General features: G+C 38.6%; 1 protein-coding gene across 6 annotated transcripts in view; it reads left to right on the top strand.

Moving 5' to 3' along the window:
- srpk2 (SRSF protein kinase 2) overlaps window positions 1-17,876 on the top strand; it is a 217,367-nt gene that overhangs the window by 98,459 nt on the left and 101,032 nt on the right. For all 6 annotated transcript variants that reach the window (XM_043713864.2, XM_087999496.1, XM_087999498.1 and 3 more), the window contains one exon: window positions 13,882-13,990. In XM_043713864.2, coding sequence (XP_043569799.2) covers window positions 13,882-13,990 — 109 coding nt within the window. The remainder of the gene's footprint in view (window positions 1-13,881; window positions 13,991-17,876) is intronic.

Genomic DNA, 17,876 nt, shown 5'->3' on the forward strand with positions numbered 1-17,876 from the left:
AAAGAAGTAAGAGTAGCACACTTGGAAAATCATAATCTAATCAAACAGTCAGCATGGCTTCATAAAAGGGAAGTCATGTCTGATTAATTTATTGGAATTTTTCAAGGAAGTCTCAACCAGAGTGGATGGAGGGGAGCCAGTAGATCTGCTGTATTTGGACTTTGAGAGAGCATTTGACAAGTACCTCATAAAAGTTTAAGTCATGAAATAAGAGCCTTTGGTGTTCGAGGTACAGCGAACTTTGTTTGAATTGGCACACCCAATAAAGTTGCAAAATTATATACCTCAAATTGCATTGCCAAGACTTTCTAAGCGCTGTTTCTAAAGCGTTATAATGGAGGTTGCACAATAACCAATAACGCAACCATTGTGTTATAGAAGAACTACCTGTACTCACTGATTAACCAGAGGCCGCATGTTTTCCAATCTTTCTTTTTGCACTTATTGAGGGCTAATTGGGGATTTCTGCTGTCATAGTGTGGGATCATTATGTGTATTTTCCAGTGGTGGGTAGGAAATTTAGTACTGTGGTGAAGGGATTTAGTGGAATTGACTGCTGTGCTGTGGTGTTTATTTGATTGCCTTCATATGGGGATTTAATGGTACAGGATTTAGAGCTATGGTGAGAGGTTTATTGAAGGAGTGTTGGGGAATTACTGCTGTGGTGGCATCTTTTTGGAGGCTTTTAAAGCTTTGATGAGGCTCACTGAGTTGGTTTAATGTTGAGGTGTGTTTTATTTTTGAAGAGGGTTAACTTGTGGTGGCAGACTTGTGAACTGCTTTATTAACACCATAAGAAATAGGAGTAGGATTAGGTCATCTGGCAGTTCAAATCTGCTTTACCATTCAGTGAAACCATGATGGATCTGATAATGGCTTTAATTCTACTCCCCTGTCTGTCCTCCATAGCATTCTTACCACTTCTCTCAGTCAGAAATCTGTCTAACTCCACTGCTATGTGGAAGAAAATTTCAAGGACTAATGGTCCCTGAAAAAGAAATTCCTTCTTATAGCTAAATAACTCTTAAACGGTGACCCCCCTCCCCCACCTCCCAAGTTGTAGCTTCCCACACCAGAAAAAACATCTTGACAGTACTCCCCGTCAACCTCCCTCAGAATGGTTTGTTTCACCAAGATCACTTCTAATTGTTGTGAACTCCAATGAGTATAGACCCAGCCTACTCACCTTTCTTCATAAAGCAACCTCTTCATCCCAAGAATTAGTTTAATTTAACTTCTTTAAACTGTTTCTGATGTAAGTATATTTTGTTTAAGTAAGGAGGCCAAAACTGGACTCTTACTTCAGGTGCATTTTGATCAGTCCCCTATATAATTGTAGCAAGATCTCCTTTCTTAATATCTTTAGCCTTATAGGCCAACATTAGAATTGTTTTCCTAATTACTTGCTGTACCTATATGGCAATGTTTTGAGAGTCATGTACAAGGTCATGCAAATCCCACTAGTACAGAATTTTGTAATCTCTCTCCACTTAAATAGTATTCTGCTTTTCTGTTATCATGCCCAAATGAATAACTTCTCATTTTCCTATGGTACAATCCACCTGACATTTTATTTGCCCATTCATTTAGCTGAAGACTCTTTTTCTATTTTCCTCGCAACTTGCTTTCCTACATAAGGTGGTAAGGACAAGCCAGGAAACTAGACCAATGAGCCTGACGTCGGTGGTGGGCAAGTTGCTGGAGGGAATCCTGAGGGACAGGCAAGGACTGATTAGAGATAGTCAACATGGCTTTGTGCGTAGGAAATCATGTCTCACAAACTTGATTGAACAAGTTTTTTGAATAAGTAACAAAGGGGATTGATAAGGGCAGAGCAGTGGATGTGATCTATGTGGACTTCAGTAAGACGTTCAACAAGGTTCCCCATGGGAGACTGGTTAGCAGGTTAGATCTCATGGAATACAGGGAGAACTAGCCATTGGATACAGGACTGGCTCAAAGGTAGAAGACAGAGGGTGGTGGTGGAGGGTTGTTTTTCAGACTGGAATGCCACAAGGATTGGGGCTGGGTCCACTACTTTTTGTCATTTATATAAATGATTTTGATATGAACATAGGAGGTATAGTTACTAAGTTTGCAGATGACACCAAAATTGAAGGTGTAGTGGACAGCGAAGAAGGTTACCTCAGATTACAACGACTCTTGATAAGATGGGCCAATGGGCTGAGGAGTGGCAGCTGGAGTTTGATTCAGATAAATGTGAGGTACTGCATTTGGTGAAAGCAAATCTTAGAAGGAATTATACACTTAATGGTAAGGTCCTAGGGAGTGTTGTTAAACAAAGAGACCTTGGAGTGCAGGTTCATAGCTCTTTGAAAGTGGAGTCGTAGGTAGATAGGATAGTGAAGAAGGCGTTTGGGCTGCTTTCCTTTATTGATCAGAGTATTGAATACAGGAGTTGGGAAGTCATGTTGCGGCTGTACAGGATGTTGGTTAGGCCACTTTTGGAATATTACGTGCAGTTCTGGTCTCCTTCCTATTGGAAGGATGTTGTGAAGCTTGAAAGGGTTCAGAAAAGATTTACAAGGATGTTGCCAGGGGTGGAGGATTTGAGCTATTAGGAGAGGCTGAATAGGTTGGGGCTGCTTTTCCTAGAGGTTTATAAAATCATGAGGGGCATAGATAGGATAAATAGACAAAGTCTTTTCCCTGGGGTCAGGGAGTCCAGAACTAGAGGGCATAGGTTTAGGGTGAGAGGGGAAAGATATAAAAGGGTCCTAAGGGGCATTGTTTTCATGCAGAGGGTGGTATGTGTGTGGAATGAGCTGCCAGAGGAAGTGGTGGAGGCTGGTACAATTACAACACTTAAAAGGCATCTGGATGGCTATATGAATGGGAAGGATTTAGAGGGATATGGGCCAAATGGGACTGGGTTAGGTTAGGATATCTGGTCAGCATGTTTCCATGCTGTACATCTCTATGACTCTATGTATCATCAACAAATACAATGCACTCAATCCCTTCATACAAGTTGTTAATATTGATTGTAAGTACTTTAGCTGAGACCCCAGCGCCAACCCCTGCAGGACTTTGAGCTACAAGTTGGCAATCTTAAAAAAACACATTTTGTGTTAATGCCTTTCAATATTGCCAGTAACCTTTTGATGTTATTGTTAAAGTATGTAAGTCTGACACAAAATGTGGAGTGGAATCGCTTAGGTAGTTGCTGCTCTGCTCAAGCTTGCAGCTTCCAACAAGTCTTGCAAATGACTATGACCCAGATGGTTCTGTTTTCATCCTTCCTCTGGAAACCATCCTACAAAGTTGAGGGAGGATACGGATAAAGGCAAGTCTGTACTTCCTAAAATCACGCCTGGACTATGCAGGAAACAAAGAAAGGTAACATTTCAGCTTGGAAACTGGAATGTGAGGATTCCTTCCAGGAATCATGACTCACGTTCTACACTTTGCAAGACAGATCTGATTGATTGTTAGCTTACAAACTTCAAGTCAACATTGCCACTTAACTATCACAAGCTCTGTTCATAAGGCTAATCATTGCTCCCAGTGATATGGAAAGGGTACTAATGATAATGATGAGCATATAATGTAGGCTTCACGGTGAGGAGCTGGTTGGTAGTTGAGTTCCTAATCGCAAATTTGATGTACTTCATCTCTCTACAGTTGTCATCTGATGGAGGTACAGTCAACATCATATGCAGCTACACAACAATTCTGCATACTAGTATCTCAGACAAAAAGCATTTCTGTGACTCCCCAGGTAACATTTTGATGAACGTTGCAAATTGTGAAAGACTACTCATCTTGCATGACTTCAGTAATCATGTTAGGGCAGATACTGATTCATACTTCTGTTGTCATGATGGGAAACATCAAGGATGGCAGATGTTTTCTTGAACTTAGTGCTCTGCCTTAACTCTGAATCATCGGCGATTTTTGTCAGGGCAGACATCACCACAGTGTATCAGAGTGTGTTTCACACCTGTACTTAACTGGGAAGAATGCAGCAATAATAGTGTCCCACTCTTCCACGACCCAAGCCAAAATATATAAAATCTCAATTAGATCACCAAAATGACCAAATTGTCTGATGAATCACTGTTCAGGACAAAACCAGTTAGCACTAGCTTTTGTCAGCAGCAGAGAAGTAACAATTTTTTTAACGTACTTGGCTTTAACAAAAAGCAATGAGAATAAATAATTTCTAATCAACTGTTATGCAACTTAAACTGTACCCCTTCAAAAACCCCCCACAACATACACACACACTCATGAATAGATCAACAATAAACAAATATTTTAATACAGATATTATTGATTTAAAAAAAAGACAAAGTAAACAAAACGTTGAAAATTTCAAGTTCAGATTTCAAGGCTGAGTTGATACTGTTGTCTGTGAGATGATGGTTGTTCTTCGGTTCAGTAGCTGATCAGGTGGAACTCGGTCTTTTCTTGTCAAAGTTATTTATTTTAAACTTTTTAGTTGTTCAGACTTTTTCCCACATAGAAAGTGAGAGAGAAGGAGAAATGAATGCTTTTTGTTTGGAGTCTATAGATGTTTTCCTCCTCTTTGCTGAACTGAGACTTAGAGCTTTTAACACACTGCAGCTAAAACAGAGGGCTGTTATCAGGCAGTATTTCCTTAACTTAAAAACCACTCAGTTTTAAATTCAACCCCATCACTGCTTCGAAAGTAACATTGTATTGTACAGTTCAAAACTATGCAGCTCTTGATATTTGAATTACAAACCCTTGAAAATCATTTATATACCAATACAAATTCAATTTAGTTTATAATCCTAATGAAGAAAAATGTGGGTTGTTACACTTCCACAGTGCAAGTTGTGACACTGACACTTTCTCTTTTTCAGGCAAATTGATCATTTTGGTGATCTAATTAGTACTTTGTACATTTTGGGATGGCTTGTAGCGTAGTTGGGCAGAGGTGACCCTGGAAAGTTTCAGTGTTCCAAGCACGATGTCCCATCATGCATCAAAATCCTTTGCTCAAGTAATAGTGTCAAATACCAGAATATTTCACTGTCATTAGAATGACTCCACCTACCAAAGCTTTAGCTGAAAATGCTGATGCTAGTTTCAATGAAGTTTGGAAGTCACTCAGCTGAAACACTATGATACAGTGGAGGCATCGTATGGTCAAAGTGGTACACTCAGCAAGGACCGATTTGGCTGAGACAAAGTTGGCTGAGCTGATATTTGTCATTGATGCAACAAATCAATTGTCTATTATGCACAGCCAAAACCTAACAACTGAAACACTGTACAGCTCCAGCAGCCAAGTACAGTACAAAATGCGTAGGGAAATAAAAGAGCAAGGAATACAATGTAAAGGCTGCCGAGAAGGTGCACAAAGAGTGACATCAACATTAAATTTAAAATTTGGAAGGTCCATTCAGAAGTTTAATAACCAGGGGTGGGGATGAAGCTGATTTGAATCTGTGTTCGTGTGCTTAAACTTTCGTATCTTCTGCCCAATAGAAGATGTTGGAAGAGATTATAACTGGGATGGGAGGGTTCTTTGATTATATTGGCTGCCTTTCTGAGGCAGTGAGAAGTATATGTGGAATCAGTAGATAGAAGATTGGCTTGCATGATGGACTGGACTATGTTCATAACTGTCAGCAGTTTCTTAGAATCCTAGGCAGAGCAGTTGCTATACCAAGCCATGACACATCGAGATAGAATGCTTTCTATGGTGCATCTATTAAAATCTATAAAAACGGTTTGTGACAATGAAAATCCATGATCTGTGTATAAAGGCATCTGGAGGAAATGCCCTGCTGACACCAAATTTGCCTCTGAAAAACGCAGAAAGTGAAGTACTCACCAGCAGAAGTAAACCGATATCACAAAGGACTGAACACTACAGTAAAGTGCATTCTGTGAAACAGACATTCCTCTGCCGTTTTCTGTTCGAGTTTGATGAAAAACCCTCATCATTTGAACCCAAAGGCCACAGACTGCTGAGCAGACAAATCCAAGTAAGGATGGTATCCGAGCTGAATTGTTCAAACACAAAGTCCCATCTGTTGCCAAAATGTTTATAATCTCCTCCTCTGCTGGGAAGTCGGCTTCATTCCAAAGGAGATACATGATGCAAAAGTCATCACACTATTCAAAAGCAAAGGTGATGGAGAAGACTGCAACAACTACAGTATATCTCATTCCTTTGCGTCACAGAGAAGACCTTGGCTATGGTCATACTTAGAAGACTCCATCTACATGCATGGAAGCACAGTGTAATTTTTTGTGCCGAAGACCTACTGGGGATATGACATTCTCCAGATGCCAGCTACAAGAGCAGTGTTGAGAACAAGGTATGCTCTTTGCGATATTTTCAAAAGTCCCACCAAGACATTCAATGCTGTCACCAGAAATGAACTTTACAAAATTTTTTGGGAAAATTGGCTGTCCACCATATTAATTTAATTTGCTCTTTTCTTGACAACATGCGCTTCACTGTGTGGATTGATGGCTCCACTTCTGAAAAGTACAGAATGAAGAGTGGAATAGAGTACTGTTTCTTAGTCCACATTCTCCTTGGTATTTTCTTCTTCTTGCTCCTAATCTTTGCAGATATGGGAGCAATCAACTTGCATATAAGCTGTGAAAGCAAGCTTTCCAATCTATTAAGATTGAGAGCAAAGACAAAAACACATTACATTTTGATCAGACATTACATCTTGACTGAAGAGCTGCTACATACTTATTATGCTATGCTGGTAACACACATGGTAACTCTGCTATAACTGTCTCTCCCATGCCTATAAATTTGTTCTCCCTAAGGATCAAGAGAATCATGGTCATTTCTATCTGTGATTGATAACTTCCCAATGGAAATGGTTAGCAAATTCTGTTACCTCAGTACATAGTAACAGTCGGTCCCTTGATGACACATGGGGAAAACAGCTATCATCTTTGACTGACTTTCAGCACGCATATGGCAAAACATCAAGCTGATCCTTAGGACCAAGCCAATGACTTATAAGACTTGTGTTCTCAATACTTCTCTGGATGTCTGTGAAACATGAAACTCCGGTATCAAGAAAAGAAGTTCAACCTTTTCCATTTTTGCTATCTGAAGTGCATTGGTACTTCCTGACAGGAGAAAGTCTCAAATGCAACTGTCCTTTCTAAAGAAGACCTAAGTTTGTTAACATTCATCAAGCAAAGTCATAGAGTCATACATAGAGTCCACGCGAATCAGACCTAATCTGACCTAGTCCCATTTGCTAGCGTTTGGCCCATATCCCTCAAACCCTTCTTGTTCATATACCCATCCAGATGCCTTTTAAATGTTGTAATTATACCAACTTCCACCACTGTCATGAGGATTGGTTTCTGATTGTTGATTCGTCAGTTTTTCTGTGTATTGTTGAGCAAAGCAACACTTCATTTTAGTTTGGGAGTTATGATTTGCAGTTTCAGTTATAATCGATATGAGCAATGTTTTGAAGTATGATGCATACCCTCACGTGCTACAGCAATATGTTGGAAACAAATTGTTAATTGTTAAGATCAGGCACCCCTATATAAGTACCAACATTTTGTGAATTTGATTTTTATCAAACGTTAAGCGAAGAATTAATCTTTTTAAGTGTGTTGGATCAGCTGAAATAGTGCCCTGCCAGCTTGTATGTAGAAATTACAAAATGATAACGGCCACTAAGCCCAATCAATCTGGTTACCGCCCACTTAAGCACTGAGTTCCTATCATTTTTCTGCTCATTATAAAGTTATGGAGTTGTAGAGCTGTACACCACGGAAACTTGTCCATGTTGATCAGATATCCTAAATTAATTGAGTCCAATTTGCCAGCATTTGGTCCATTAACCTCTAAACCCTTCCTATTCATATACCCATCCAGATATTTTTTAAATGTTGAAATTGTACCAGCCTACACCACTTCCTTTGGAATTTTGAATGTTAGTACAGTGCCTGCTTCAGTGGAGTTGAATTCTATAACATTACAACTCTATAAAGAATGCTTTCTCTTCCTCTTTGTTCTAAATCTCCATCTATATTTTTCAAAAGTGAAAAACTGCTGAAAGGACATTTGTTGTGTAAATAATTACTTACATGTCCTGTCAGGAAACAACATGTAGAAGAATTTTTGCAAATATTTATTTTTCTCACTTGTGAGCTGATAACAATGCAGACCTATTTTCTACCCCTGTTTTATCTCTCTGATCTCAAGTAATTTAAAATCAAAATATCCATTCCTAACTTCAAAATACAATTCTTTCTTCAGCACCTTGGGTATGATCTTGAAAATATTGAATGAGAATATAAGGAAGCAGTAGCTGGTGTTCTCTGTTCTGCCCCTCAAGCTTGCTCCACCATTCAGTAAGATCATGACTGATCAGTCCTAAGCCTTGTCAGCTCAGCATAGCTGTTAACTTCTTAATATTTCAAAAATCTACCAACCTTCTCTTTAAATATTTTCAGTGATTTAGCCTCCACAACACTCTTGGATAGACAATTCCAGACATTCACTACCATCTGGGAGAAGACTTTACTCCACATCTCAGTTTTAAATAAGTGTCCCCTTATTCTGTAACAATATACCTTAGTTTGAGATCTCTTCCTTTAGTGGATACACTGTTGCAACATTTACCCTGTCAAGCCCTCTCAGAATCTTGTCTTTCAATAAAATCGCTCCTCATTCCTCTAAACTCCAAAGAATAAACCAACTTTTGAGCCATTCTCCCCATGTCTGCGTGGGTTTCCTCCGGGTGCTCTGGTTACCTCCCACAATGCAAAGATGTGCAGGTTAGGTGAATTGGCCATGCTAAATTGCCGGTAGCGTTAGGTGTAGGGGAATGGGTCTGGGTGGGTTCCTCTTCAGAGGGTTGGTGTGGACTTGTTGGGCCAAAGGACCTGTTTCCACACTGTAAGTAATCTAATCATTCCAGATAGTCAATGCCTTCATCAGCTTGATGAATCTCTTTTGAACTACCTCCAATGCCAGTATATCCTTTTATTAAATATGGGGACCAAAACTTCACACCATATTCCAGCTGCCTCACCAACACCCTGCACTATTGTATATGGTTTCCCTGTTTTTTAAACTCCAAACCCCTAGTAATAAAGGCCAAAATCCCACTTGCCTCCTTAATTATTTTCTGCACCTGCATGTTAACCTTTGTTTCATATGCAAGAAATCCATATACCATTGTGCTGCACTTTTCTTTGAGTGTCTGTCCAGTTATATGTCTCGCTCTTGATTTTTCCTACCAAAGGTCATAAACTAACATTTCCCTTCATTGATGATTTGCCCTCTTCAAACTCCATCTGCCAAGGCTTTGCCCACTCATTCAACCTATCTATATCCACTTGCAGATTCCTTATGTACTAATTACAAAATGCCCTCCCACCTATTTTTGTATCACCAGCAAATTTGGATACATTACATACTGCCACTTCCAACATTTGATCCTTGTGGTATTTTATTAGTTGTCTTTCCAACATGAATAAGACCCATTAATACCAGCTCTGTCTTCAGTGTGTTAGCCAATCTTCAATCCATGCTAATACATTATGCCCTATACCGTGACTACTACCTTGTGTAATTGTCTTTTATGTGGCACATTGCCCCCATTGGGATTGGTGGTAGTCTACTGAAATGGATAAAGAATTGGTTGGCAGACAAGAAGCAAAGAGTAGGACAAGCAGATTTTTTTTACTGAGTGGCAGGCAGTGATTAGTGGGGTACTATTAGTGCTTGAACTCCAATATATATTCACAATATATATTAATTATTTGGATGGGGAAACAAAATGTAATATTTTTGCAGATGGCATAAAGCTTGATGGGAAAGTGAGCTGTAGAGAGGATGCAGATTTGGACAAGTTGAGTGTGTGGACAAATCCATATCACATGAAGTATAACATGGATAAATATGAGGATTATTCATTTTGGTAACACCAACAGCAAGATACATTCTTGTCTGAATAGCGATAGATTGGAGAGGGGTTGGGGAGTTATGAGGAGACCTAGCTGTCCTTACACCAGACTGATTCCTGGAATGATACGCCTGTTGTATAAAGAGAGACTGGATCAAATCAGTGGAATTTAGAATATTGAAGGTGGATCTCATAGAAATCTATAAAATTCTCACAGGACTAAATGAGGTAAACACTTGAAGGATGGTCCTGCTGACCAGGGAATCCAGAACCAGAGATCACAGTCTAAGGATACAGAATATGCCGTTTAGGACTGAGATGAGGAAAAACGTCTTCACCCAGAGAATGGTGAGCGTGTGGAACTCTCTGCCAAAACATTAAATATTTTCAAGAATGAGTTGGGTATAGTTCTTAGGGCTAAAAGGATCCAAAGGGGAGAAAATGGGAACGGGGTACTGAGTTGAAAGATCAGCCATGATCATATTGAATGATGGAGCTATGTCCAAGCACTGAATGGCCTACTCTTAGTATTTTCTACATTTGTCAGATGCCTTCTGAAGGTACTATTACATAATATCTGCTGATTCCCTTTTAGAAACTTTGATTGTTATATACTTAAAGAGCTCTAGCAGATTTGACAAACATGATTTCCCTTTCACAAAACCAAATTGACTCCGTGTTAAGTTTTCTAAATATCTTGCTTTTTTTTCCTTAATAATCGACTCAAGCCTTTTCCCAATCATCTATTTTAAGCTAATTGGCCTATAGTTTCTTGTTTTCTATCTCCTTCCCTTTATGAACAGGAGCATCACAATAATAGTTTTCCAATCTGCTGGAACCCTTCAAGCACCCACTGAGTTCAGGAATGTTTTGCTCAATGCCTCCACTAACTCTTCAGCCACTTCTTTTCAAAACCTTGGGTGAAGTTTATTGGGGCCTGGTGACTTGTCTGCCTTTAGTCCTTGTCAAATATTTGTGTCTTGTGATAGAGGCTGTTATGAGAACTTTCCTTCTGTTAGCATCTTGCTTTTCTATTATCTTTGGGATATTTGTATCTTGAAGACTGATGCAAAGTATTGGTTTGAATTATCTGTTATTTACCTGTTCTACATTATCAATTAACTTGCAACATCCAAAGGTCCCACACTTACTTTAGCTATATTTTTGTTTATACCCATAGAAGTCTGCCATTGATTTTTATGTTTCTTGACAAATTTACTTTCATAATTAATTTTCTCCAACTTTGTTAGCTTTTTAGTCATGCACTGCTTGGTTCCTATGACTCGTTTTTGTTGCTTTATTTGCCTTAGTTTTTGATTGGATACGCTCCTTGAACACCTTTCATCAGGCACAGGTGGTTTAATCTTCTCAGAGTCCTTTCTAACAAATAAAGTTTTGCTGAGCATTATGAAATATCTGCTTAGATGTCTGCCACAGAAAATCCACTGACTTTCCCCTTAGTCTATTTTCCCAATGCCCGTGAGGTAACTCTTCACATTTCTGTTTTTGGCCTTGTTTAGGATACTAGTTTAAGACCTGAGTTGCTTTCACTTAAACTGAATTTGAAATTCAACTTTGTTGCAATCATTACCCCAGTAGATTCTAACCTACAAAATCACTTATTAATCCTACCTCATTACACATTACGACCTTTTAATTCAGCTACTTATTAGGAAATCTCACAATCAAATACGGAAATGATTACTTAAACCGTAATGCATGTAGCAACCAAATTAAACTCCTCACTAACAACCCAACCATCCTGTGGCTGACCATTTCAACTCCTCCTCCCCCCGCCTCCCCCCAATCCTGGGCCTCCACCACCAAATCAAATCCACCCACCAGCTGTGTCTTCTGCAAATTTGTCTAGAGTACACTTGCTTCCTTCCTCCAATTCATTAATATCTATTCTCAACAGTTGTGGTCCCAGCATGATCCCTATGGAATCCCACTAGTTATAGGTAGCCAACCTGGAAAAGAACCCCTTATCTCCACTTGCTGTTTCCTGTCCATTAGCCAATTCCCTATCTGGATATTTGTTGGCCTGGGTGGGAAGAATATGCACAGAGAGGCAAAGTGTTCAATCGTCAGTCTTTAAGGACCTAACTTTCCACTGGTTTTTGTGAAGCTGTATCTATGTCTCATTGGTCAATTCACCATTTTAAAAACTTTCAGCATTTAAAGTGGCCTCACAGCTGTTAACGTTGGTTTAGAACTCCATGGCAGCTATTCCTGAAGGGCTTTTGTGGCACAGTGATAGTCTCCCTACGTCTGAGCCAGGAAGTCTGGGTTCAAATCCCACCTGCTCCAGAGTTGTGTGGTAAGATTGATGAACATGTTGATTTTGAAAATAGCTGCTGTGGAGCACAAAACCCTGAAAATCTCAATTGGTGACTGCACTGTGTGTTAACACCCCCAATTTGGTAAACCCTGAATTAGTATAACCTTCATTAAATCTTCTGTAAATGATCTTCCAGATTTGATTTTGAAATGTTGAAGATGCAAACTAATCCCAAATGTATATCCCCTATTTTCTTTGTGGAACCTAAATTCAGTCCTTTTTACCTTTATTTTGGTCACTGTTAATGAACTTTCAATTACAATGGTCAAGAAAATCCACCTGTGACATTTGACATCAAAGTTGTGCTTTAAAATCCTAAAAAAAAGCCTCTAACATTTATCTGAGAAAGTTAACATAAATACTGCATCTATGTAAAAGTTCAGAATTAAAACTGAATGTTGAATGTGTTCCACCTTAGTGCAGTGGTGAGAGTAGCTCAGTTTGCGAAACTAAAGCGTAGTTGTGGTCCCAAACACTTTGTGGACCAGATTTTTAAGCAAAAACTTACTTTATGGCTTTTGCCTTACATTTTAGATTACTTTTGTTCTGTCAAGAAGCAGCAATTTGTCATATATTAAGTCTTGAGCTACTTTGATCTACTGCATCCATGTGAAGATAACACCTTGACAAATCTCAGAATTTCTGGAAAACTTGCCTTCTGGTGGAATTAATTTAATTTAAAATATAAAGCTGTAATAAATTGTTCTTGCCTATATATTCCCTATTGCTTAGATGCGCTAATGGAAAACATAGCAAATGAAATGAAGAAACCAGTTCGGTGTACTTTGCCTTTATTGTTATTTATCTTCATTGCAGTTAATTATTATTACTTTAAATTTTACATATCTTGTCTCACTAGTTCTGGAGAGATAATACTTTTGCCATGTTTTGGCAACCTTGTCTAGTTGAAGATGTTAGTTTCCAAAGTGTGGGGTGGTGGCATATCCACTTCTGTGGTAGTAATGTTAACAAGTCACGTATAAGAAACTTTTACTCTGTACTTTTCTTGGCGTAATTGGTATGCTGTATGAGGCAATTTATCTTTGGAAATCAAAAATAAGAGATATTGGATGTTTACGTTAGAAGAATTTTTAAGAAAAATCCAAGCGTGGATTCCGTTCCATTTTGTGCTTTCATTAAAAAAAAAAATTGTCAAGGAGTTTGTTGAGGCAACTATTCATGTAAACTCCTCTTCTATGTGCGAATCATTTGATTTTTAAAGTAAAATCGTCAATTTCTGGTAGCATGCTTGGTAAGATTTACTTTAAAACTACTGTTGTCTGGCATATGATGTGAATATTTTAAAAAAAAAAGCAGAATGAGTAAATTATGTAATCCCCTCAGGTCTGCTGTACCAAGATTAAATATGATGTTGGCCAATCTACTGCCTGAGCTCCATTTTATCACTCACTTCCCATTTATATATGCTTTGTGTTTTTAATGAAAAGCATAGCAAATGAGTGTACCTATTTGTTTTGTTAAACTATCCTGTTGTTTAAAGCAATAGATTTGTATGTCAAATTCTCTACCACAGTTAAAATTTTGGAATAATGCTATTTCTTTCCTAGGTCTTTTAAGAAAAGTAATTACATTGCCACTAAAGAATTATTCTTTTCCTTGCTTGTCTTTCAGGTGGTTACCATGCGGTGAAAATAGGGGACCTGTTTAATGCACGATACCATGTAATTAGGAAACTCGGATGGGGACATTTTTCTACAGTATGGCTGTGCTGGGACATTCAGTAGGTGTTTGAATATTCTTGGAAATAAACATTACTGATATTCAGAAATTTCATATGAGGTAGTTCTTTCTATTATCACAGTTAAAATGAACTTTTTCTCCCCCTTTCAATGAAAGACTTCCAATCATCCGATTTCTCAAACATTTTCCTTACAGGCTGTACACGCCATTATTGTTCTTACATATCACTATTTCCTCTACATTCCCAAATTGTACTTTTAAAAAATTAGGTCATTGGGTAAATTCTTATCACTGAAGTATGTGGTTGGTTATACCAAGTCTCAGAACATACGAGCTGGGGTCATTCAGCCCTTTAACCTGTTCAGCCATTCTACATCAAGTTTGATTGTCAACACCGTCATCATTTTCCCATATTAAACCGCTTATTCCTTGAGGTCATGATGACTAGAAATTTATTGATATCTAGAAATTTCTCAATTTCTTCCTTGAGCATACTTAATGAGTGAGTTTCCATCGCCCCCTGAGGTACAGAATTGCAAAGATTAATTAGGTTCTGAGTGAGTGGATTTCTCTTTCTCTCTGTTTTAAATGTCTTACTTCATTGTCTAAAACTGTACCTCTTGGTTTCCAGCAATGGGGAGCATCCTTTCTGCACCTACCTGTATCAACAATGGTTTCATAGTCATTATTAAACTCATTTCAGGTTTTCATTGAATTCAATTTCCACCATCTGTCATGCCATTGCAAAGTCACTGAAAGCTGGTGAAATAAACAGTTAGTCCAGTTTGCCTTTATTACAAAAGAATTTGAGTTCAATTTCAGTTGTACAAAACTCTGGTGAGACTGCACTTGTTCAGTTTCGGTGCCTTACCTGAAGAAAGATACAATTTAAGAATTTTGTAAGTTTCGGTTAGTTCAACATTCATACTTCTAAACTCGAGAGAATACAGAACCAGTCGTCTCAATATGCCACCAGCATGCTCTCCATGAAAGCTATATCTTTCCTTTGGGCTACATGGGACTCCAGACCCACGGCAAATGTAGTTGACTCTTAATTGCTTTCTGGGCTGTTAGGGATAGACAAAACATGCTGGCTTAGGTTTGCAACACTTACATCCCTTGAATGATTTTAAAAAAAAATCTTTATTAATCCAAATTTACTTTGCCTAATTAGATCATTATTCTCTAGATGTCCAGTTAACTATGATATCCTTTATAATAGATTCTACTATATCCCCACTGTTGATCTCAGGCTAGCAGGACTGTATTTCCCCATTCTCTTTTCTTAAGTAGTTGGGTTACATTTGCATTCTTCTAGTCTTTATACATTGTTCCAGAATCTATTGAATTTTGAAAGATGATCTCCATTGCAACTTTGATCTCCATAGTAGCCCCTTTCATTGCTCTGGGATGTAGATCATTGGGTCTCAAGAATTTGTCAACTTTCCATCCCACTAATTTTTCCAAAAAAAGTCTAATTAGTATCTGGAATCAGTTGCCTGAGAAGATGGCGGAGGCAGATTCACACAGGTTTATTTGGATGTACTAGCTTCCAGAGCTCTGCTCCTTTGTCAGGTAGCTAGTGGGACAGGATCATAAGACACAGAATTTATAGCACAAAATCACAGTGTCATGCAACTGATATGATATATTGAACAAACCTAGTCTTTCATCTTTTAGAAGGGGTTGCAGGTTTCAGTTCATTAATATGTAAATCCCAGAACTTCTTTCAAGTCACATTCAACTGGAACAACACATCCATCCTAGGACCCCAGCTAAACAGAGTCTCGCACAGGAATTCCTAGAGGCCGGGCATTCTAACCGGAACTCCATCAATAAACACATCAATTTGGACCCCATCTACCATCCATTGAGAAAAAGAACTGGAATTGATATCATCCATCTTTAGAGACTAAGATACACACACAGAAAGCGGGACATAACACCAGCACTTCACCGGAGGCTCACTGATGTTACCTAATATGATGATGAAACGTCTGAAAACAAACCTTCCAGCTCAGCGAGCAAACTTACATTCTACAAGCTGATATTCAAGTTAAGTACACATGAGGATGATCTCAACTGGGACTTGGGGTTCATGTCACACAACAGGTGACCCCATGACACTATGCTATACTCACATACATACGCACCCTTAAATACTCTCACACTCACGCAGACCCTCTGTCATATACACGTTCCCTCTCAGACACACACACACACTCTCACCCATGTGCACTCCCTCTCACAGGCTTATACTCCGTGACACTCACGCACCCACTCTACCACACCTATACATGCACACTCACATGTGCATTCTCTCCCACTCACACACTCATTCACTGTCCCACACGTGCGCGCGCGCACACACACACACACGCACACAAGTAAGTCTGTGGGGTGAATTTACATTTGCAGATGCATTCTATTTTGTTCACAAAGCATGCAATCTACAGGCAGTCAATCTTCCTTTGGAAATAGAACCAGTCTGACTCAAGATCGGAATACAGACAGGCTCTATCCTCACACCTTTAATGCACTGTCTGAGCTGAGATGTCAGTTTTTTTTATAAAACCCTACCCGATGTCCACTTCTCTCTTCCAACCTCCTCCCTACCCATAAATTCAGGTGTTCTTTGCAATAAGAATTACGTATTTCTATGATTGTCCTTTTAATGTGCTTTCGTTTATATTTTGACTCAAAAGAACTGTGATAAACGTGTTAATGTCAGCCTTTTCCCCTCATAATTGTAGTGCATTTCTGTTGCATGTTAAGGTAGTATATGAAGTATTTTAGCTCACAAAACATAAGACACATCTCTGCCCAACTTTGTTTGAAACTGCTGAATAATTTAATGACATTGGGTAAAGACTATGTTTCCATAAGAGAGCAGACTATTAATTCTTCATATCCCATGAGAAAAATTAGCAATTTAATACAGAAATTAATCACAAGGGACTCCCTGTGCTTTTTAATTCAGGCTTTTTTTTCTTGTCTTTTATCTCTTAAATTTTGTAGTGTACACTAATTTAGCAATTGAGACAAGATTTAGGTACGCGTTTGACACAAAAAAATTCTTTAATCAAAGGCTATTAGCAAGCCTACGGAAATAAAAAGAAATTGTCTTCCTGCAACCCAGATTGTTATCCAGATTTATGACTGTCAAGCATGTGTTGGTTATACTTGCAAATGTTCAGATTTTAGTTTTCAAAATTTCAGATATTTGAATCTGTTTTACCAATTACTATGGTTCACAGAATAACAATTGGAAGCAAAGTATTGTAGAGGGAGAGGCAATGGTCTAGTTGTATTATCACTGGGCTGTTAATCCAGAGACCCAGGTAATGTGCTGGGCTCATAGGTTCAAATCCCAACATGGCAGATCTTAGAATTAAGAGGCGAGCAATGACCATGAAATCGTTTTCAGTTGTTGGGAAGAACCCATCCATTTCACTAATGTCCTTTAGGGAAGGAAACGGCTATCCTTATCTGGTCTGGCCTACATGTGACTCCAGACTCTCAGCAATGTAGTTGACTCTTAAACTGCCCTCTGAAAAATTAGGGATGCGTTGTAAATGCTGGCACAGCAAGCAATGTCCTCATCCTGTGAATGAATTTTTTAAGAAAAGGTTAATATGATTGTATGTGTGTTGACTCTTCTTGCATATATTATATATGTTATTTTGTTGAGTTTTGTTTTTCCAAGTGTTTAGTATCTCTTTCTTTATGATTGACTCCAAACTAACTGGCCTATAGTAACCTACATTTTGCCTACCTCTTTTATTTGAATAACAGTTTTATGTTAGCATGTGGTAATCCACTGGTACCTTTCCAGACTCCAGGGAATTTGGGAATATCGTAATTAATGCATCCACTATCTCTGCTGCTACATCCTTTAATACCCTAGGGGGTAGGCCATCAGGTCC

Source organism: Chiloscyllium plagiosum, unplaced genomic scaffold (genome assembly GCF_037043375.1).
Source record: "Chiloscyllium plagiosum isolate Xiang-an unplaced genomic scaffold, Cpla_swu_hap1 HiC_scaffold_23, whole genome shotgun sequence".
Classification (NCBI taxonomy): domain Eukaryota; kingdom Metazoa; phylum Chordata; class Chondrichthyes; order Orectolobiformes; family Hemiscylliidae; genus Chiloscyllium; species Chiloscyllium plagiosum.